A 22046-nucleotide genomic window follows, 5' to 3' on the forward strand; every position below is an offset into this window, starting at 1 on the left:
ATGAGCTGGCCCATTCTAGATGTGGCCAGTCATTGTTCATTGTTCATTGTGCTCATTTGCACATGAGAGATTTGTGACCCTGGAAAAGAGGTGACTAACTTGGAATCTCACAACTATGTCCTGAAGAAGGAGTTTCAAATAGAGGTCTCTTGAATCCCCAAATTTTAATTTTTGACCCCAGTCCTAGCATGTTTGTGTGAGTGACATCACCGAAGGGGATTAAAAGGTTCTCTGGGAGCAGAATTGTTACCTCTTACTGTGTGAACACACAGGCAGATGTACAGTACATATGCACATACACAGTATATCTGCAGCATTCAAAGCCCATGGGGGGGCAATTAGAAAGATAATGTTTAAGAAGGTTCCCAGAGAAACTTCTTACATTTTTATACTGGTAAAAATAAAGAAAAAGGGCCCTCTCTGGTGGCACAGCAGGTTAAAGCACAGCACTGGGAAGCTAAAGCCACTTCCGCATGAGTTTGATCCCCGCCTGCCCCGGAGGAGATCCACATGGCGCGGCAGACCTCTCCTGACCCCCCGCTGCTCCCCTCAGCAGTGAACTTCCACAATCTGCCTGTTCTGCTCCCCACTCTGTCTCTGGTGAAGCCTCTCGCCACCCCTGCACCTCTGGCCTGTACCCAGTTCTGTATGCACAAATAAATAATTTTTTAAAAAATGAAGAAAAAAATAGAGAATCTTGCTTGCTCTTAATCTAGAGTTAAGATCTATAATTCTTAACCTATAGTGGATATTCAATAAATATTTATGAAGTCAGTAGGATAGGAAATAAAACCTTCTTCCAGAAATCTCCTGAGCGTGCCTTCTTTACACTGATGGGCCATGTGGGGATTTATTCAGAAGTAATAGAAGTTATTGAAGGAGGAAGGAAAAGAATTCTAGTTTCAACCTTGTCCTCTGCCCAAGATCCTTCATTCAGCCTTCAAGTGGATCTTTCTAAAACACCGATCCTCACTCTGTGGTCAAGCTAAGCTCCTGCTAACTCCCCAGGCATTCCATTTCCACCGTGCCTCTGAATGTCTGCGGGAGATGCTGCCCTACCGGAATGCACCCTCTTCCTTTTCCTCATTTCTGTCAAGGATCACTGTCTCCGGGGAGTGTCGGCCCTGCTTGTTTCCTGCAACACCAGCCTGGCTGTGCTGTGACCAGCCTCCTGCACAGTACTTGCTCCATCTCTGACTGGATTCTGTGGCTATGCCCCCACTCCCTGGAGCTTCTCAGGGCAAGTGTGTGAACCCTTCTGTTTCTTCACTCCTGACGGAACCCCGAGAAGGCAGGAGAGTAGGCACATGGGTGAGAAACGAAAACAGAGGGAAGAATGGTTAGCCCCTGTGGTCTCTGTCTCAACCTCCCTCCTCCTGCTTCTTGCCTTTAGACTGTAGTTCTTCTTTTTCTTTATTTCTAAATTAAAAAAAAATACTTTATTTCTTTCTCATGAAAGAACTGGAGTGTAGGCCAGAGTTGTGGGTCATGAGAGAATTCACCAGGGACAGAATGGGGAATACAACAACAGGTGAGTCTATTGAAATACACTGCTGAGGGGAGCAGCAGGCAAGACAGGAGAGGTCTGCTGTGCCATGTGGGTCACCTCCCTGGCAAGGCATTGAACTCCTTCAGTAGCAGTGACGTGCTGAGACTTAACCCCTAGGCCACCAGGGAGGCCCTGAGCTGAAGTTCTACCACAGGAGAACTTAAAAGACCATGATGGAAAAAAAAAAAGAGAAAAAGAAACTATCTCTGACTTCATGGCTCAGGGGAAGAGGACCGAGAAGCCAGGTTTTCCCTTGCACTCCTTACAGCAGCAGAGGAGAGAAGAAACACAGAGCAGAGCTCTGCGGCCAGGAAGAAAGGTGGCCTCACGCTAGGCCTTCTTGAATGTGGTCCTTGGAGAACCAGAAGCTGGTGGGCATCTCACCATCTTCATCCACATGGTTTCTGAGGTACAGCTATGTGACTTCCCTGTAAATGATTGCCACTGCATCCCCACCCTACCTCTGAGCCTCCCCTAGTCTTTCTGGCAACGTGATGCTGAAGGGTCGCAGACAGAGCCCGCTCCGGGTCCTACCTCGGCAGGTCCTGTTGTCCGTGTGGAGGATGTAGCCAAAGCGGCAGGAGCAGTAGTAGCCCCCGATGTAGTTGTGGCAGTAGTGGTCGCAGGACAGCTCCTCGTCCTCCTGCTCCGTGCATTCGTCCACATCTGCAGGCAGAAGAGCTCAGTCAGCCAGCCAGAGCTGCCAGAGCTGCGTGTGCCTGCCGTGCAGACGTGCGCACTTCCTTGCTCCTCAGCAAACCCCGAGAGTAGCCATTATCTCCACTCACAAAAGAGGAAACCACAACGCAGAGGATGTAGGTAATTGACCCAAGGTCACAGAGACCTTCAGCTTCAAACCAGGCAACCTGAATCTTTGATGCCGGTAGCCTCTGAAGTTAGAATAACAGCAAGCAGGGCCATGGTCACTCATTCTACAGGCACTGAAGCTAAGTTGGAGGCATTCAAGGACTTACTCCAAGACACACAGGTAGTCAGTGGTGGAGTTACTATGCAACTCCAAGGACTGGCCCAGAGCATGGGCTCTTGAATCCTCCTGTCTGCTCTTCTCGCTCTCTCTAAGTCCCTAATGTGGGTCATGCCTTGTCCTAGATTTTGGAAATATGAAGATAAAAGGGTGTATGTTCTCAAGCCCACTAAAAATTCAGACATATATTTCCTAAAAAAGAAATTTGATCTGTTGTCACTCAACATTAGTGACCAGGAAAATGCAAATTAAAGCTATAATGCGGCCCCATTATATGCACACCAGAGAGGTTAAACATGTAAAAATTGAGAGCGTCACATCTTGGTGCAGCTATAGAACAGCCAGAACTCTGCTAAATATTTAAGAAGAAATAGACTTATGTCTGCAATTTACTTTCAAATGCATCAAAAAAAGAAGAGGCAATGAATAGATGACAGATAACTGTCTAATTATATGAGTGAGTCAATGCAATAAGAATTAATGGCAAAATTATGAGGTGAGTACACAGGTGTTCACAGTAAAGATGAGAGCACAAGACTTTAGAGATGAAAGAGACACTTGGGGGGGTGAGCGACCCAGTCGTCCAACTTACCCACAGCCATGTAGTGGGCATCAAAGCCTGTGAATCGCTCCTCATTGGAGAAATCTGATCGGAAAGTGACGGACATAAAAGAACCAGGGGAGAGGACAACTTCCTGGCCTGGGGTCTGCTCTGTGTCCGTGGCCTCCCTGCCACAGAAGGTTGCCAGAACCTGGTCTTCAGTTTCTACCTTTGGGGTCAAAGAGAAAGGGAAGGAGATGAGCAGTTTCCCAAATTAGTTTCTCTGCTGGTCTCCAGGAGAAAAGAATACGTAAAGTTAGCCATGAGTTGACCAGGAAACTGGGAAAACCCAGAGAAAAGGGAACAGGGAATCTGGGGTTTGAGGAAAGTTGTATTACTGGTTAAATTAACATGAGCAATCAATCACTAGTTCATTTATCTTGTTGAGGTCTGTTAGAAGAAGCCTGACATTTTTCATGTCTGTTAGCAATCACATGACTAGTTTGGTGAAGATAACTCTATGGTAAAATACTGAAAAGTTAGATAACTTCACAGATAGATTCTATATATTCCATATTCTGTAGGAATTGACTACATTTTTTTTAATGTTTATTTATTTATTTATGTATACAAAAATTGGAGTACAGGCCAGAAGTATGAAGGTGTGAGAGGATCCACCAGAGAGAAAGAGGGGGAACAGAACAGGCAGATTTACTGAAATACACTGCTGAGGGTAGTTATCTCAGCCCAGAGGCTGAGACAGGGGAGGTCTGTTGCACCATGTGGGTCACCTCCCTGGCTGGGGAGTGAACTCCTGCTGCAGTGGTTGCTGACAATTCATAAGCTGCACTTCCAGGAAGGACCCGGAATTGACCACATATTCAAAGATATACAAAGATAAATGTTGTCATATACAACAAAAGTAATACAATGAGTATCAGTATCCCCTACAACTGATTAAGGCATAGTGTACAAAAAGAAGTTTTTAGGTGGAGGAAAATGGACATACAGTTTAGCCAGTGTGACAAGTGCTTTGGTAGGAATATAGACATGGGAATGCACTCAGAGGAGGTGAAAATTCCCATTAGAATGTAAGCTGCAGGGCCCTCCCTGGTGGTGCAACTGGTAAAAGCACAGCACTTTGAAACTAGCTGCAGCCACTGCAGCACAAGTTCGATCCCCAGCCAGGGAACTGACCCACATAGTTCAACAGACCTCTCCTGACCCACCTGCTGCTCCCCGCAGCAGTATATTTCAGTATATCTGTCTGTTCTGCTCTCTACTTTGTCTCTGGTGAATCCTCTCAACCCCTGCACCTTTGGCCTGTATCCCAGCTCTTGTATGCATAAATAAATCTTAAAAAAAAAAAGAAAAAGAAAAAAAGAATGTAAGCTTCAGAGAGAGAGACTTTGTTTTCTTTATAGACATGTCTTGATGGCACAGGACCTGCATATAGCAGTTACCCTATAAATATTTGTTACTAAGAACTAAATGTGTAAGACCCATTTTGAGACAGTGAGAAGCCAGGGAGTCTTTGGAGATTGTAGCAGGAGATGTACTTAGGATAGGTTGAAGCTAGATTATGATTGACCTTGTATACCTTAATAACAAGAACTGACTCTTAGTTCTGTGATTACAGGAAGACTATGAAAACTTTTGAACAGGAACACATAGTCAGGACTATATTGCATAGGTAGTCTTGATTCAGAAATTGCTAAAATCATTCAAAAATAATGTGTTTGTGTTAAAACCCAATGGAAAAGTGTAGAATTATTAAAAGAATTCCTTACGCTGAAAGAGTATATATGACCCTGTGTAAATTCAAACACCAAAGCAAAGATAAAAATGGTTGCCTAGGGCCCTCCCTGGTGGCGCAGTGGGTTAAAGCACTGCACTGAGAAGCTAAAGCCACTTCCGCATGAGTTCGATTCCGTCTGCCCCAGAGGAGATCCACATGGCGGGGTAGACCTCTCATGACCCGCCCGCTGCTCCCCTCAGCAGTGTACTTCGTCGATCTGCTTGTTCTGTACCGCACTCTGTTTCTGGTGAATCCTCTCACCCTCCAAATCTCTGGCCTATACCCCAGTTCTGTACGAATAAATAAATAAATTTAAAAAAAAAAAAAATGGTTGCCTATAGCTTATTTTGTTGAGTTTGGTTGGAGAAGCACAGTGTGAGAGCCTGATGGCTTTAAGCTGGTATTTGTGTTTGCAACCCTACATTTTAACCAAGATGCATGAGAAAATCTCTTACCAAGAAGAATGATTTCTGCTGCCTTTCAAAACCATTAATGGAAAGTTCTCAAAAGCTGCCTATCTCTAGTAGCGTCTAATGAACTCATTGTTTTGTTCATTAGCTTAGGATGTCAGAAGTATCTTGACATTTGACACTTCTGTTTTGAAACTAATGATTTATTTATTTAAAATAAGTGGGAGTTTTACCGAAAAACAGTTTGCCCTGGCAATGAAATACAAGGACAATTAATCACTAACTTTGGAAATTGAAGTGTAAACACAAGATGAGATCATGGCTTTGCTATTTATTCCTCTTCTCTGCAGACACTAGCCGAAGTCACAACAGCCTTATTTCTGTAGAACACGCCTATCTGCATACAGCTGAAATATCACTTCCTCAAATATCACAGCTGGCTTATTTTGGTTAATTGAGTTTTCCAGATAGCTGAAGTTTCATCTACTTATAATTAAAAGGTGTTTTTTTTTTGTTTTATTTTTAAGGTGTAATGACTTAAAATTTTCTTTCTACAAATTCCTCTCTTTTGGATGAAACATGCCAACATTTCTTGGTTACTCAGAGAGACGGTACAGGAAATTGGACCATCTTGGGAATGTTCCTTGGGTGCTGCTGCTCACAAAGCATTGGACATCCCCAAATATAATGCCTTTGCAATGCTTATGTCTTCACTGGGTAACACTTTATTTCCTATCTGTATGAGCCTATTAACTGAAATATGTTGTAGAATAGAAACCAGTTAAGGTACTTTTGTGAGAATTTAGTAAAAATAAGACAAAATAATCTTAAAATAAGGGTCTGGGGAAAGGATTCTTCTGTGAGTAACAGCACGAACTGCAGTACATTATCTTCGGAACCTCTGCTTTGGACTTCTGTGGTAAATAAGCTTCCTCTCTGTAATTTCCAGGCATAAGGATCTTTTTGTGGTGGCAGATGAGCAGTCATCACCAGAGAGCCATACTCTTCCAGTGATCAGGTAAGTTTGCCTTGCTGGACCCATGGGAAGCAGGTGCATGCTTCTGAAGATAAGCACTGGCATTTGGAGGTCCTGGCCCTATTGTTGACATCAGATGAGCAGCTCTATGGATACCCTCTCTTGAGCTCTCTGTTACCCACCTGGAAAAACAGGGGTTTAGGTGAGTTCTAGGTTCCTTCTAATTTTGACATACTAGTATTGTGACGCGTTTTCATCTCCATACATTAAATAAGCCAACTAGAAGAGAAGCCAGTGAGCAAGAATTTCAACACATATTATTTATGAAAAACTTGATGGGCTTGAACCTGTTTGTGGTCTATAATTGTGTGATACAAAATCAATTACCAATGATTAGTGATGCCTGAACAGCTTCTGGATACAGAAGGTTCCTTCCTATAACTGTCTATTTTCAAGGTCTCCTGGGCACTACAGTGCCTGTACACTTTCAAGTGAAGTATCCATAATAATTTGGATTACGGAGAGAGGGCTATTAAAGTTCTGTGGTAAATAAGCTTCCTTTTTGTAATTTCCAGGCATAAGGATCTTTTTGTGGTGGCAGATGAACAATCATCGACCAGAGAGCCAGTGATCAGGTAAGTTTTCTTTGCTGGACCCATGGAAACATCTGAGCCACAGGGAATTTAGACAGCAGCCAGCCCAGAATAGAGTTCTGGAACATCAGAGCTCTATCTGGACATATAAGAGTTATTTCAATTCCCCCTCTTTCGGGGGGTGGGGGGAGACACAGATGGGGAATCACTTGCTCAAGGTTGGAGAGATAACCACAGGTATTTCCTGATATCAGTTTTGTTTTTGGATCTCATCTGACCCCGGAGAAAGGAACTCACCGACTCAGAGAGTACATGACAAAAGACATAGACACTATGCCAAAAGTTTCTGACTCAAGGTCCTCTTGACACCTTATCTTGGGTGCTTGGACTGTCTCCCAGAGAGGATGTGGCTCAGTTGCAGCTCCAGCCATAATCTAAACACAGGGGTCACTGGTTCCAGTTATAATTTGTGGCCCCTGCTATGAATTGTAAAATTCTACAAGAATAATTTACCTCTGACTAGATTGAGGCATGGGATTGAGCTTAGACTTCTAGTTGGAATGTTCCATTTATAGGATTATCATATTAACATGAGGGAGGGAAATAGTTTATCAAATGAAGATGCAAAATTCATCATAATAGAGAACCATCTGGCTAGCAAATCACAGACTCTTCATTTCTCTGTTTCCTATTATGGGCAACCATGTCTCTTCATGTTATTTGGGATAACACCACTGCATGTCTTTCATTTGTTTTCTTTCAATTGAATGAGACAAATATTTATATACCAAGTTCTATTTCTCCTACAGCAAGGACATGCCAAAAATCACTCACTTGTTGCCTTTAATAGGAATGTGAATGTGGACTTTAGGCGGAAAATAAGTAATAAATTGTGTATATGGTAGGGTGTTGTTGGGACATACCTATTGTATTAACAGATGGAAAGCCCCAGGGGAAAATGGCATCCATCTGAGATGAATCAGAAAACATCATGAAGGAGAGGATGTGATTTGAGCTGGGGACTGAAAGATGTATAAGATTTAGGTAGGTAGAATTAGTAGGTGGAGGGGTGAAGGTCAGAGTGAGATCATAGAAGAAGGAACTGTGAAGGCCTGGCAGTCTCCATAGTATGAAACTCCCTCCTCCCTCCACCTGAAATGGAAAAGAGCCTCAATTGCAGATAGGAACCTGGGAGGAGAGATCTGACAATTATTCTTTATTTTCTATGAATTTTCTATTTCAGTAGAAACTTCCTAGGTAAAGCTAAGGCAGAACAAGAAGTTGACCGAGTTTCTGTGGGAGGCCAACCATGACTGCCCTCCACCTGACCCTAAAGTCACCTGAACAGAGTTTAACAAAGGCACTGCTACCCAGTGGGTCCTCAGAACAATGTCTGGAGAAGGTAGGTCAACAGTTACTGCTCTCATTTTATATGTGAGAAACCTGAAGCCCTGATGTTGAAGGAATTGGTGCAGGCCATTATCTAGCGAGTGTTGGCTCCAGATCTACAATTGCAGCATCCGAATTGCCTTGCTGATAACACTCAGGTGCTTTAAGGCAAGAGGCAAAGGGAGACTACTCTATAGGCCCTGATGTTGCAAAATTTTGCTTGTCAGTGTTCACAAGCTGTACCCTGGAGCTCCTCTGACACATTCTCCAGGCATCTAAAGAGATTTTTCAGGCTTAATTTAGGCAGATATTCAAGAAATATGATGGACTGTCCTGTTGTCAACATAGTTAATTTGGGAAATATATTTCCCAGAATCTCCTTCTCTGTATAGTTCCGGGGAAAGGCAACCACAAATTAATGGGGTACCTGCTATAAAATGGAAACATTCTTAGTAGGTTGTTTTGAATGAAAAAGGAGAAATATCCATACTCTATAATTATAGTTGTTTGAAGGTAAGTATTCAAAATAAAAAAGGGGGCCCTCCCTGGTGGTGGGTGCAATGGGTTAAAGCACAGCACTTTAAGTTAGCCAAATCCACTTCAGCACAAGTTCGTTCCCAGGCCAGGGAGGTGACCCACATGGCTTGACAGACCTCTCTTGTCTCCCCTCCTGCTCCCCTCAGCAGTGTACTTCATAGATCTGCCTGCTCTGCTCCCTTCTCTGTCTCTTGTGAATCCTCTCACCGCCCCTGCACCTCTGGCCTGTACACCAGTTCTGTGTGCATCAATAAATAAATTTTTGAAAAGAGAAAGGGATATGAATTAAAGCTAACTGTTAACCATGGATCAACAGTGGAACTAATTTTTATTTCCCTTACATTTTTATATTTTAAAACTATTTTAAAGAAACTTGGGCTTACAGCTACTTTTCTCTAACTTCCACCCTATGGTATAAAATCGGTCAGCTCCAGTCAACAAAGGAGCCGCAGCTGAACCATTCTGGAGGTCCCGGGTTGGTTTTCTCACACCTGCCTAATGTTCCCCTTCCTCACTGGTCTGGGTCAAGGATGGCTCATGACACCCCATTCCTCATTTGCTCTAGACTTTGGATCCCAACAGAGCTGAAAAGGAAATGAGAACCTCTGCTTAATTTCTACCCAATAATATGGTGACAAAATTCTGATGAAGCAATCAAGAAACTCAGAATAACTAAAATTCACATGTGGTGGTGACTAGCAGGCAGATTCTCACATCAGGGAAGAGTTTTTGCAGCTGAGAAAGCTCAAGAGCAGATTAGTGGGTGGGATTTATGGTGGATGGATGAGAGAGATGGAAGAGTTTCTTGGTGTGGAGTTCAGGAGAAACTTAGGGGGAAAATGGAGAGAGGAAGGGGGCTGGGAATTTAAGAAGGTTTGCAATAGAACAGCTTTGTCCTTACTTTGATTCTCAAGAGATTCAGCTGAGTTGCATTCAGTTTTCTTAAGTTTTCTATTTATTTGGCTATCACCCCTTACTGAGACTAAATCTCACATCATATTATTTTTCAATGGTTTTCATATGAGTCTTCACCAATGATTAGAAATTTGGGGAAATTCCTTAAGCTCTCTGAGTTGGCGGTTAAATTGTGTCCCCCTCCCCAAGTCCCCGAGGAGATGTTCAAGTCCTAAGCCCTGGTATCACTGAGTGGGGCCCTCATATGGAAATAGGTCTTGGTAGACATAATCAAGTTAAGATGATGTCATACTGGATTAAAATGAACCCTAAGTCAATGACTGGAGGGACATTTTCTCAGAGAGACCCACACAGAGGAAAATGTGAGGACAAAGACAGAGACTGGTGATACATTGCCACATTCTATAGAATGTCAGGAATTATCTATAACCACCAGAAAACTACCAGGGGTAAGGAAGGGCTCTTCCCTAGAGCTTTTAGAGAAAGGAAGAGTTATTACCTAGAGCCTTTTCAGGCTCCAAAGTGTCCTCTAGAAACCAACATTTTATTTTCAGACTTATAACCACCAGAACAGCAGGAGCATAAATTCCTGTTGTTTGAAACCAACGAACATTTTATTTTCAGACTTATAACCACCAGAACAGCAGGAGCATAAATTCCTGTTGTTTGAAACCAACGATCTATAGTAATTTGTTAGGGTAGCCCCTAAGAAACCAATATTTACTCTGTGTGTGTATGTGTGTGTTTTCTCATTTGTAAACTAGTAAAATTAGTAGCACATATATTACAGAAACTATTGTGAACAAATGAGCTAATGCCTGTAAACCATTAGAAAAGTGCCTGAGTATAGTAGACACTTAGGAAATTGGTGAGAAAAACAGGACCACTGAATTTCCATCCTGCCAACTGAGATGACACCTTTCTGGACTAGGTGGGCCTCGGTTTGAAGAAGAATTAAGAGTCAGAAATTCCCCCTGGACACCTCTTGTTTCCAGGCCTCATGCCTTCATTTCTAATCTCACAGAAGGCATCAGCCAGGTCCCAGACAGAGAGGGCCCTTGAGCCAGGCCTCCACATCTGTGGGCGGCGGGTCCACTTGACTCCCAACTCCCAGCTTTTATAAATGCCCCAGCAGTCCTGGGAGGTGGAGGCTTGAAAGTGACATTTTTCTTGTTTTACAGTTATGTGTTATTTTAACTTTACTAGTTCTTCCACCCATGCAAGAATAGAATTAAGTCTAGGAACTTCTGCATTTTCCTGTGTCAGAGGATTTCTCCAAGATGTGTGAATTTAGGTGAATGCCTCAGTGACAGTCCTGAGCCCAGGACTCCTGTCTCGTTAAGTGAGTGCTCAGTGCCCAGAGTTCTTCCTCACCACAAGTTCTCTAAACTGGGGCTAAAGATCACAAGAAGGAGCAAGTTAATGCACCAGACACCAGACAAGAACCTGGAACTAGGAAAAGAAACCATATGTATGTGGGGGGTTGGGGGTTGGGGGTGGAGAGTGAGGAGTATTATTTTTCAGAAACTTTTGAAAAGCAGGTAAGTAAAAATAACACAGTGGGGTTGGTCTAAAGTTCAGGTTGGCTTTGTTTGAGAAGGGTTGGACATTAATGTCTGGTTTAAGTCATTTGGCCATAAAATCATCATCATTGTCATGTTAATAGCTATAGTAGTAGTAGTTATTGTAATGGTAATAGTAGAAGTAGCCCCTCCCTCTCTCCCCATGGAATTTTCCAGTTTCCTGGGTATATGTGTATTTTCACCCTTTTAATCTTATTTACTTCTGATGTCAGTCCAGTAACAAATATACATCAAGAAGACATTTACAATTCTGGGTTCAGAGAGGTGATGTGAGTTCCCAGGACCACACAGCCAAAGAATAGCACACAAAATTCAGATGTCCTGACTTCCAGCTCTGGTTCAGTCAGTAATTGGAATCAGAGATTCACAGAAAGTCAGAGATGGGAAGGTCATCAAGGTGCCAAATTTATCTCTTTCTTTACTTAGATGGGGAAACTGAGGCTCAGGAAATTGAAGTGAGTGGTTTAAAGTCAGAGTCAGTTAACCCCAGCCAGAGTCAAGGTCAGAGCTCAGGTATACTGATATCACCAGAGGAATATCTTTACATATTTAGTTAATCAGAGTGAAACCTCCTAACCTATCTGGATAAGGCCTTAAGAAGGAACCTGTATTTACAAAGCTGGGGTCATTATAATGTGGGGGCCTAAGAAGCAGCTGGCAGGTCCTAAGTCCAGGAATCTCACTGTTCCACTAGGATTGCCCTTGAGCCCCAGGGAGGGCTGTGGACAGAAATAGGGGTGGTCTCTAGGCAGCAGGAGCACAGGCAAAAGAAAACTGGCTAGGAGGGTCTCTGAGAGCCTGGGAAACAGGCATCCCGCAGGTGGGAAACTGGCAGTGCCTACATCCCAGCAGGCCGGGTTGGGTGGGGGTGGCCTGGGAGAGTTGGGAATGGTGACTGGGAGGGAGGGCCAGGAAGGATTCACTCCCTCGGCTGAGGAATGGCTCCCCACCCCACCCCTTGTTCCTTTCACATGCAAATCCCCTTGGGGACTGGGAGGCTGGGCCCCAAACAATTCAGGACTAGAAAAAACAAAGCTTTGCAGTGTTCTTCAGTGGCTGGGCAGCCAAGCTGAAGGTGCTGGGGTGGGAGGGGGAGTTGGGGCTGGGGAGGTGGTTGGGCCAGGGGGTGAAAACAGGGCTTAGAAGTGCTCTGGAGGGGGATCCCGCCCCGCTGGCCAGCGCTACAGGCAGCTTCTAGGAATGTGGCACTGGGCTCCTCCTCTGACTGCCCCGGGGCCTCTCTCCAGCCCCAACACACTTTCTTTAGTCTCCCCCTGGAAAGTCTAGGAGGGTGCTGGATAGGGAACAAGTTACAGGGTCTGTCACTGCTCCCCCATTCAGCTGTCCTGGCCGCTTCACCTCCCCAAGCAGCTGTGTGCTAGATGAGCTTAGCTAGCTTAAAAGACTCAATTGCCAACTCTTCAAGGATTTTTACTGCCCTGTTGTTATACACAGCTGACATTAACTATTGCTTCACAAATGACAATTAAATCAATTATATTAAAAGCAAATTCTATAAAACTCATCACTTCCTAACTACTTTAGCAATTTACTTTTCTCCATGTTGAGGTCAGTAGTGTCTAATACAGCAGAGTGGTGAATGGTGTGACCTCTCTTCTCCCTTCCCTCCCAATACACCCCAGGCCAGAGCCAGTTGTTCATCATCGACTAGCACACCTTGTCTTTAGTCCTGAGTTTTCATAATCACACTGTCCTCTAAGGTGCAGGAGGGCAAATGATGCAGCTTGAGAAGTCAGCCACTGCTTGTCAACATTCACAGACCGGCCCAGTCCGTGGGGTCCAGCAGCTCCTTTCCTGCTCCCCACCTGGCCTGCTCCTCTGTCTCCCTCTCCCATCTCTGGCCCTCTCACGGCAGCCACATGGCCATGCCAACCCTCCTTCCACGGTTGTTTAAACACTCCAGGCTTTTGCCCTGGCTGTGCTGCAGGTTGGATGCTTTTCCTGCCGCGACCACACAGCTAACTTTCTCATGCATTTCAAGTCATTGCTCACATGCTTTCCCTCAATGACATCTAGCCTGACCAACATATTTAAATCATACCCCCCCACGCCCTGACGTATGCAGACACGCTTTACCTTGCTCGATTATCATTTCTTTGCCCATCACCTTATAACTCTATAATACGCTCATGATTTGTATTTAGTGTTTATTGTCTGTTTTCCCCCGTGCAGTGTAAGCACACTGCTGGCAGGAGTTTCTGGGTGTTTTAATTGTTGCTGTACCCCATGCTCTAGTAAACAATTGGCATTTGGGTAGGTCATGCTGCCTATTTGAATAAGTTGAATAAATGAATGCTCATTTAAATATAATTGATACCTATCGAATTTGAAATAGTCTCACTATAGTTGAAAATGGATGCTGAATTGAATGTGAATACAGGAGTGCCTCTCTCTGCTCTCCTCTCTGAGCACCCCAAAGTGGAGGGAGGCATGCTCTGCAGTGCTGCACCTCACACTCAGCCACACTCCCCCATGTTCTCTGCCCCAGTTCTGGGACCTTCCTTCTGCTTTGTTCACTCAGTGCCATGCTACTGGTATTTCTTGCATAACATTTGCTTTTGTCACACTTTTCTGAACCTCATTTTCATTTCTGTATTCTTTTGAGTCAACTCGAATTGATATTTGGGATCTGGTGTCTCTAACTGGAGGAATCATTCTGGGAACTACTATTAAAGTTCATGAGAAATATTTATCCATTTCTGTCTTCCTTCAGGGGCCAAGGCCTCTGTCCACTTCCAGAGAATTAGCAGAGCTGTTGCTGTGGCTGGAGCCAGCCACAGTCTGAAGGTCGAGGACACATCCTAAGTAAACAGAGTGTGCAGGGAAATTAGAAGCGGTGCCAGCAGAGGCAGTCTGGGGGCTGGACCTGGGGAAGACTTAGCTCCCAATTTCTCACCAGGATGCACACTGGTCGGAGGAGACCTGGGAAAGGAGCACCATGCAGGCAGTTGCAGACCATCAGGACTGGGAAGGCTCTAGAGGACAGGTGAACCTAAGTTCCTCTTTGTGCAGATGGGGAAACAGGCACGGAGCAGCAGTGATTTGCCCTTTCCTTTCGGCAGACTGCCAGGGAGTATGCTTGTTGCTGGAATAAAACATAGCCATGGGCCTATAGCACATGGGATTGACAGTAGCTGAATGACCTTGAGTTCGTCAGTCAAGTTGTACACTACAGACAGATAAGTGCCTTCCTAGCTCATAACTTAAGTTCCACTTCCTGCTATTTTTGTGAAATATTTTTTTTTCTCCTCAAATTAGCATTAAAGGGAAGGTTCTTTGATACAAAAGATAGACAATAAGGGCCCTTAAGTTCCCTCCTGAGACCTTGCTGGGGAGTGGTACCTTAGCAAGAAGGCATTACTCCTTGATAAGGAAATCTATCAAGGTCATTTTCAGAAGAAAACCTGTTCTGTGAAGGGCCCGATGGGGACACAGAAGGATGATATGAGGGGTAAGAAGACCAGAATGGAGACCTGGCGTTGCTATGGAGACTGAAACAAATCCACTTGGAGCTCTTTGTACCTCAATTTATTTTTCTCTAAAGTAGATAGAATAATCCCTGTTCTTATTCCATGAAGATCATATGAAGCAATAGATTATGAACCATCATAAATGTGTGTAATTACAACATAAAAACACAGAGGAAATAAACAATTTCCTGCCTTTCAAAGCACTTTTCCATAAATTACCTGAAAAAAAAAAAATGGCATGAGCAAGGAAGGTCATGTATAACCAAGTAGTGATGGAATCAGAGTAGATAAGAAAAATGACATTCACGTAGCATCCGGATCCCAGTAGGCCTTAATCTCCCATCGTTGCCATATTCACCACTATGATAGTATTTGTTGAGCTAAAGCACTCACCTCACTTGACATTCACAATAAGTTCATGAGAGGCATTAGTATTATTCCCTGTTTGCAGTGAGAACAAGACCTGAACTCAAGTCTGACTCTAAAGTCTCATCTCTGAACCTTTCAGCATGGCTGCCTTTGGCAGTACTGATTCCATTTACATCATTTCATTGCAGTCTTCCTGAAACCCATGAAGAAGGGACCGATCATCATGAGTTATTTTAACCAGTGATAAAACTGATGTGAAGGAAGATAACAATGCTTTGGGAGTTGACTGCTGTGATAAATTCTTATGTACTCATCAAGAGTTATCTGAAACATCAGCTATTTCGGAAGCCTTTCCTGGTCACTTAGACATGCCCATTCCCAGCTTATATATTGACTCATAGCCCCTGCGTTAACTTGTACAGTGTTAATCTATCACCTATACAGTTGTCTCATAACACACATGAACAGGTGAACTCCCTGAAGGCAGGGCACAGTCTTTGGGGCAATGTCTAGTTCATGTCCATTTTCAGTACGGTTCATGGACTTCACTCCATAGAGAATTACGGAAAGGGGCACTGAAAAGTTTGGAGAGTGGCACAATCAATGCAATGTTTTAAGAAATTCTTTCTGGACACAGGTAGAGATTGGCAGCTGTTAGACACTTAGGAAGCTAATGCAATAGACTACATGAGAGTGAAAAAGATTGGAACTAAAGGGCTGACAGTGGAAAGAAAGGAAGATATGTTCATCTCATCAATGAAACAGGATCAACGGAACAGAGGTTTTATGTCATATGAGCATGTAACAGATGCCAATTGAGCTATGTCCATCCAATGGGAGAAAAACAAAAAAGAGAGAATAAAAATTCAACTCAGGTTTTATTGTCTCCTTTTCCCAGGAACAGATGCCATGAAATGAATCTGAAAAGATAGTGAATCTGCTATTCTCTTGGTGAACCTGGTTGCTAAGTACCTTTTCCAGTAACTATAGCTTCAGGCTCCTTTTGAAGCACAAATGGACCTGTCCTCTGATGTGCAACTAAAAGAACTACAGTTTGTTGTATTTCTGAAAAATACATTTGTCTGGGAGAGACAAATGACAGTGGTCTACTATTTTTAAAAGATTGACTGAGTTTAATTCTAGACAGTTTTGTCTTCCACTATACTTACTGGTAATCATCACACTTAATACATCACATTTAATAACCTAAGCTTCTATAAAGTGGAACTTCCATTGTTTTTTGGTTTTTTTTTTTTTTTAAAGAAGGAAAGGGTTAACATCTCAATGTATACATTCTGATCTTTTTTAAAAAATGATTTTAATTAATTTCTTTTTTACATCATTCTTCATTTTGTGCATTTTTTCCACCTCAGTTGTAATCCCCATTGACTTCCCACCACCAATTTGCCCTACATTCTGATATGAAGGTGACCTTAGTCAATTAACTGAGCTCCCCTGGGCTTCAGTCATGATCATGGAGTTGAGCCATGATTTCTAAGGTACTAAAGACACAGACTGGCAGGGATGAGTGTGTCTTACAAGCCATCTGGTTCAAACCAAGTCCCCTGTGGATGTGATCCTTTGCCCAAGGCTACTCAGTAGAGAATTACAGCAATCACACAGGCCGCCAAGCTGAAGTCCATGCTCCAGCTGGGAGTCTGTGCCTCATCTGTGCACTGCAGGAATCCACATGTGCATCTGCATTCAAGGAAGCAGGTGCGGTCATGCAGATGGGCACGTGCCTTGACAAGCAATGGCTGCAGGAATTCAGGCTGGGGATAAATTTTCATAAAATGAGAGCTTCTGACCACAGCCTTGAGGTCCTGCTACTGGTGAACAGTGTCAAGGAGTTTCATCATCATCATGCTGATGGGCTGGGCTGGGCAGCATGGTCTATGGACTCAAACTGTTCCAGAAAAGGTTTTTGTGAACAGGAGAGTTCTTCTGACCTCCTCCTTGACCTGCCAGGGGAATTCAGCCTCAAAGAGGAAAAAACCTCAAAACTGGATATTAACCCATCAAAGGGAAATCAATGTAAATTTGTTTGGAAAAGGATAATTGGCATGGTACATTTATAAGTTTTCTTTAAATGATAGTCACTAGGGTATCCCTAGCAGACCTGGGCTCTTACAGGAGTGCTCACTGCCATGGAACTTTAAGAAGGGGAAGTAGTAACACACTATTGCTGTTTTTTGACATCATTACAGCTAGGATAATGAGGATTTGATAAAATCATCTGGAAAGTTCTGGCAAGAAGGAATGACTTGGAATTCTAGAATTTATGGGACCATTTAATTTATTCTTTCACTGAACAGATGAAAAAAATGGATTATTGGAGAGGGGTTTTGAGTGAACTAGAGGCGGCCTGGTATATTCATATTATTCCTGACTCATAGTCAGGAAAATGCATTATCTGGGGGTGATGGGAAAGGGCATCTTGAAAACAGTGAACAGTATTCAGCCATATGTGTCAGGTAACTGGGGTTGAGAGCTCAGAGGTCAGAGTGTGAGCCTTGTCCTTTACATCAGTGTCCTTATGAGTGCAATGACAATGGGGACGTAAGTAATACGCAAGCTGTCTCCCTGCCAAGTGTGACCTCTGAGGTGACTGAGGAGAATGAGGTAGCAGCGTGGGCTTCAGGGTCACCTTCAACCCAAGCACCTTCACTTGTTTCTACATCTGGCCTACATGAAGAGGTGTTAAAAGAAAATCTTCAGTGGGGAGAAAATGTTGAAGACAATGATATTGGTAACTCTGTGGGAAGAGATGAGTGTTCAAAGTTTCCTACCCTGATATGCTGTGAGGGCTTGATTCTAGGAGGGGAACTGTGCCAGGCTCTCATGGGCAATGGCACAGGCCTGTCTCCCTAGAGCAACATGTGTCAACCAACAAGAGTGAAGCATGCTGGGAAGAGAGGCCTGTTGAGGCCCCATGGCTGCTGGGAGCTCAGCTGGGAGGCCAATCCCAATGCTTAGGATGGCATTCTGGGAGGGAATCAGCTGTGCATGACAAGTGGAGAATTATATCACAGGTGCCAGGACAGCTGGGCACCTCTCAGGTGGGCTGCTCAGCCTCTGAGCCACTTGGGTAGAGTGACTCTTTGCTAAGCTCAGAGATCATAGGTCTAATTTGGGAGCAGAGAGTTCATTAGATTTTCTCATTGATGCCAGGTCATTTGGGAGTTAGTGGCAGATCTAAGATGCCAACAGGCCTTTTCCTAAATCCCAGGCAAGGTCTAAAGCCATGCTGCCCTTCTAGAGGGCCTAGATCTATTTTGCTGGGCTTTCTGGAAGGTATCTTACCACGCAGGATAGAAACTATCAAGTAATGTCCAAAACATTGCTCAGCAAGAAAGGTCATACTTGGGCAGATGTGTATTATAGTGAAAATGAATTACAGTTTAATTCAGTGTCAGAAGAAGTGCTCAGATTCCATTTCTGCCCTTGAAAAGTACCTTGTCATGTTTTTTTTTTTTTTTTTTTCACAACAAAATGCAGCTGATGTCAGCATCTTATCTGCTTTGCCAGGTACTCAATTTATTTAGGGCAAAAGAATGAGTTAAATCCTCTGTAGAGTGTTTATCATCTTGGTAAAGGAATCCTAACAAGGTCAAACTTGGTACCTGACTGAACAAAAAGAAACTTGTGAGAAATGATGGTTCAGTGCCTGTGAATTGAGTCACCTGGTGAAGGAAAGGAAAGGAAATCATGACAGTAAGTCATTGTCATAACTAAACAAAAAATCTGTAATTTCTAGAGTCTTAAAGACTCAGTTTTCAATAAATTAGTTGTTCTCACTGACAAAATTTCTAGGTGGTTGACATATTTGAAAGTAGAGGAAAACAACAATTAAGAAACTCATACCTCGCCTTGTCTGAATCTATGGAAGTCACTGTCATCTTATGCCATGTTTGGTCATTTTCTTTCTGATCAATACCAGACTCCACCCAAATGTTTGAAAATACCATGGTTTTACGATCAGCATTAGTTGGGGGAAACAGGCTGAGGGATCCTATGTAACTCAGTGGTGTCTATCCAGAAACCATCTTATTTTTGAATTAGTTCTGCAGAGGTTACATTATATCCTGGAAGATATAACTGATCTTCTATCAAAAAGTTCAGTTTTGGATGATGAACACATCAGGTCTTGGTGAATATCCCCTGCTTTATCCTTGTGATGCTGAGAAGTTGGCTCCATTTTTTATAAATTTATACAAGTTGTGTGTCAAGGAAAGAGCAGCAAATTGGGCTTGTCACTGACTCAGGATTCTGCCCAGAATTAGTGCTGAGAACAGTGAAGCACAGCTCACCTACCAGGGGAAAGGTGGGTCAAGAAAGGACGAGTCTCTTTCCAGCACAGAAATTAGCTTTTTCAGTGAGATTTAAGAGGATATTAAATTTGATGTATCTTTCCTATGATTCATCTATTCATAAATTTCAATAGTGCTAAAAATCAGAGGTCATTAAATACTGAAAAAACCTATACCAAAGATTAAAACCATTGACTAGTCAGCTAAGCCCACATGTGGGACCTTAAATACACAAAAGACTATATCCATTATCAAAATTTTGACATATTAATAACAGGTATTTATGAAGTAGAATTGTATTGCCTATTTTTTCTATGCAATTTGTACAATGAAAAGAAGAATAACAAAGAAGCTGTATGAATCTGCTTCCCTTTCCTGTTATCTCAGAGGAACCAGTTCCACCTCTTCTCTTTATACATGTCAGTCTTTCACTGTCCTTACTTGTTTCCACCTTTTGCAATGGCTATTTCTTAATTTATTTGTTTTTATAGGGGATCAGATCTTTTGTAGCCCACATTCTCATCATCTCTAACCCAAGCCATTGAAATAGGGGCAGCATCCCATGAGCAGCAGTGGTGTTCAAATGGGGAGATTTTGCTGCTTTGGGGATATTGGCAATGTCTGGGGACATTTTTGGTTGTGCCAACTGCATGGGAAGAGATCCTGGCATTCAGCGAGTACATGTCAAAGAGGCAACTAAAAATACTACAATTCTTAAGACAGCTTTCTGCAGCAAAAATTAAAACTGTCAATAGTGCTGAGACTGAGAAATTGCAATGAAACACTAATTTTAGCCACAAAAATGGGGTTGTAAATGGGGTGTCTCATGCAGACACAATGTGTACAATCTGCAACACCAAACTAAACTTTGAAAACGAGTTTAAGCTGAGTAAGTGTTTACAAACCTCACCAGATCTCATCCTCCCCACCCCATTCAAATATGTCAACCATTCCAGTGTCATGGGGCAGTGTCATGGAGCACAGCTTGTGAGCAGCATGAGGGAGTCAAAGGAGCATCACGTTCAAAGTCACAAGGCATGGCTGTGGAACCTGGACAACCACTTACTAGCTGTACAACCTTGGGTGAGATGTTCCACCTGCTCAGGTTTTTAATTGCCCGTAAAATGCGATAGCAATACCTACATCATAGGATTGTTTTAAAGGTTCAGTGAGATTATAAGTGTAATAGTATTAGACAATCACTTCCTTGCTTTTGATCCAATTTGTGGTTACTACAAGGTTAAATCGTTAAATGACAGTCTGAGGAAAAAGGAGACCACAAGTCTACTCTGGAGTGGTTTGGGGAGACCCTTTTCTAGGAAGTCAGAGAGAGCCTGACTAGAAAGTAGGTTCTTAGGTCTTTATACCTTTTTGTATCAGATATACCTCACAAGCTTGAACTCAGAAATACCCTAACCTTTTAAAGGAGAACTGCTTCCTATCCAAGGCCCTGCTGTGGCTTCTATCTAAATTCCAAGGAGTGTTGTTTTGAGGTTATAAGCATTTTTTATTCCTCTTTCTTATGTTTTTAAATCCACTTCTAATAATGATCCCCTCAAACTTTGTCCCTGTGCATGCTCTTTGTTGATGAAATTCAAACTCTTTAGCATGACATTCAAGGCCCTTCAGAATTCACCCCAATCCAGCCTCTCATTTCGCCTTCTGGTCTACTACTGTAACCTCTGTATTTCCCCAATACTCCATCATTTCTTAGGGAACTGGGCAGTGCTTCTGAGGCTTCAGCTTTGGAACATAACTATGTTTCATTCTGATTAGTATTTACTCTGGTGTCTCTGACTTTCTCTAATGGTTGAATTAAAGGTGACTTTGAAGCAGAGTTTAGTGGAAACATTAAAAAGCAGACCACAAGGCCCTCCCTGGTGGCTCAGTGGGTTAGGACACAGCACTGCAAGTTAGCCACAGTCGCTTCAGTGCAAGTTGGATCCCTGGCTCTGGAGCTGACCCACATGGCGTGGCAGACTTCTCCTGACCCGCCCACTGCTCCCTCAGTTGTGTATTTCCATAATCTGCCTGTTCTGCTCCCCACTCTGTCTCTGGTGAAGCCTCTCACTGCCTCTGCTCCTCTGGCTTGTACCCCACTTCTGTATGAATAAATAAATAAGTCTTTAAAAAAAAAAAAGGAGAACACAAGCAAAAGGGGTGGTTGTGTTTGGTGAGTCACACTTTGCTCATGTCAGTTTCCCTCATGGTTCACACCAATGTATGATTGGATCTGATCAGAAGACACTTGATGTAAAGAACACTTTGTGCATGGCAATGAATCCAAATCCTGTCTAGTCAGGGGGATCCTTCTAACTACAGTGGGGAGCAGTGGGGAGTACAGGCCAGAGGTGCAGGGGCAGTGAGAGGATTCACCAGAGACAGAGTGGGGAGAGGAACAGGCAGATGGATGAAGTACACTGCTGAGGGGGACAGTGGGCAAGACAGGAGAGGTCTGCTGCACCGTGTGGGTCACCTCCAGGGTGGGGATTGAACTTGTACCTAAGTGGCCAAGACCTGCTTCTCAGGCCTACTCACTCCAACTGCACCTGGTATACAGGCCCAACCTTCATTCATCTCTTGTGTATATCTCTGGACTG

General features: G+C 43.3%; 1 protein-coding gene across 3 annotated transcripts in view; it reads right to left on the minus strand.

The window, feature by feature from the left end:
- The window catches only part of MASP1 (mannan-binding lectin serine peptidase 1 (C4/C2 activating component of Ra-reactive factor)), a 57784-nt gene that overhangs the window by 29193 nt on the left and 6545 nt on the right, over nt 1-22046 (minus strand). For all 3 annotated transcript variants that reach the window (XM_004675080.2, XM_004675081.2, XM_012733647.1), the window contains 2 exons: nt 3127-3304; nt 2084-2215 (listed from right to left, as the gene is read on the minus strand). In XM_004675080.2, the coding sequence (XP_004675137.1) occupies nt 2084-2215; nt 3127-3304 (310 nt within the window). The remainder of the gene's footprint in view (nt 1-2083; nt 2216-3126; nt 3305-22046) is intronic.

Source organism: Condylura cristata, unplaced genomic scaffold (genome assembly GCF_000260355.1).
Source record: "Condylura cristata isolate star-nosed mole 26May11 unplaced genomic scaffold, ConCri1.0 scaffold00003, whole genome shotgun sequence".
Lineage (NCBI taxonomy): Eukaryota > Metazoa > Chordata > Mammalia > Eulipotyphla > Talpidae > Condylura > Condylura cristata.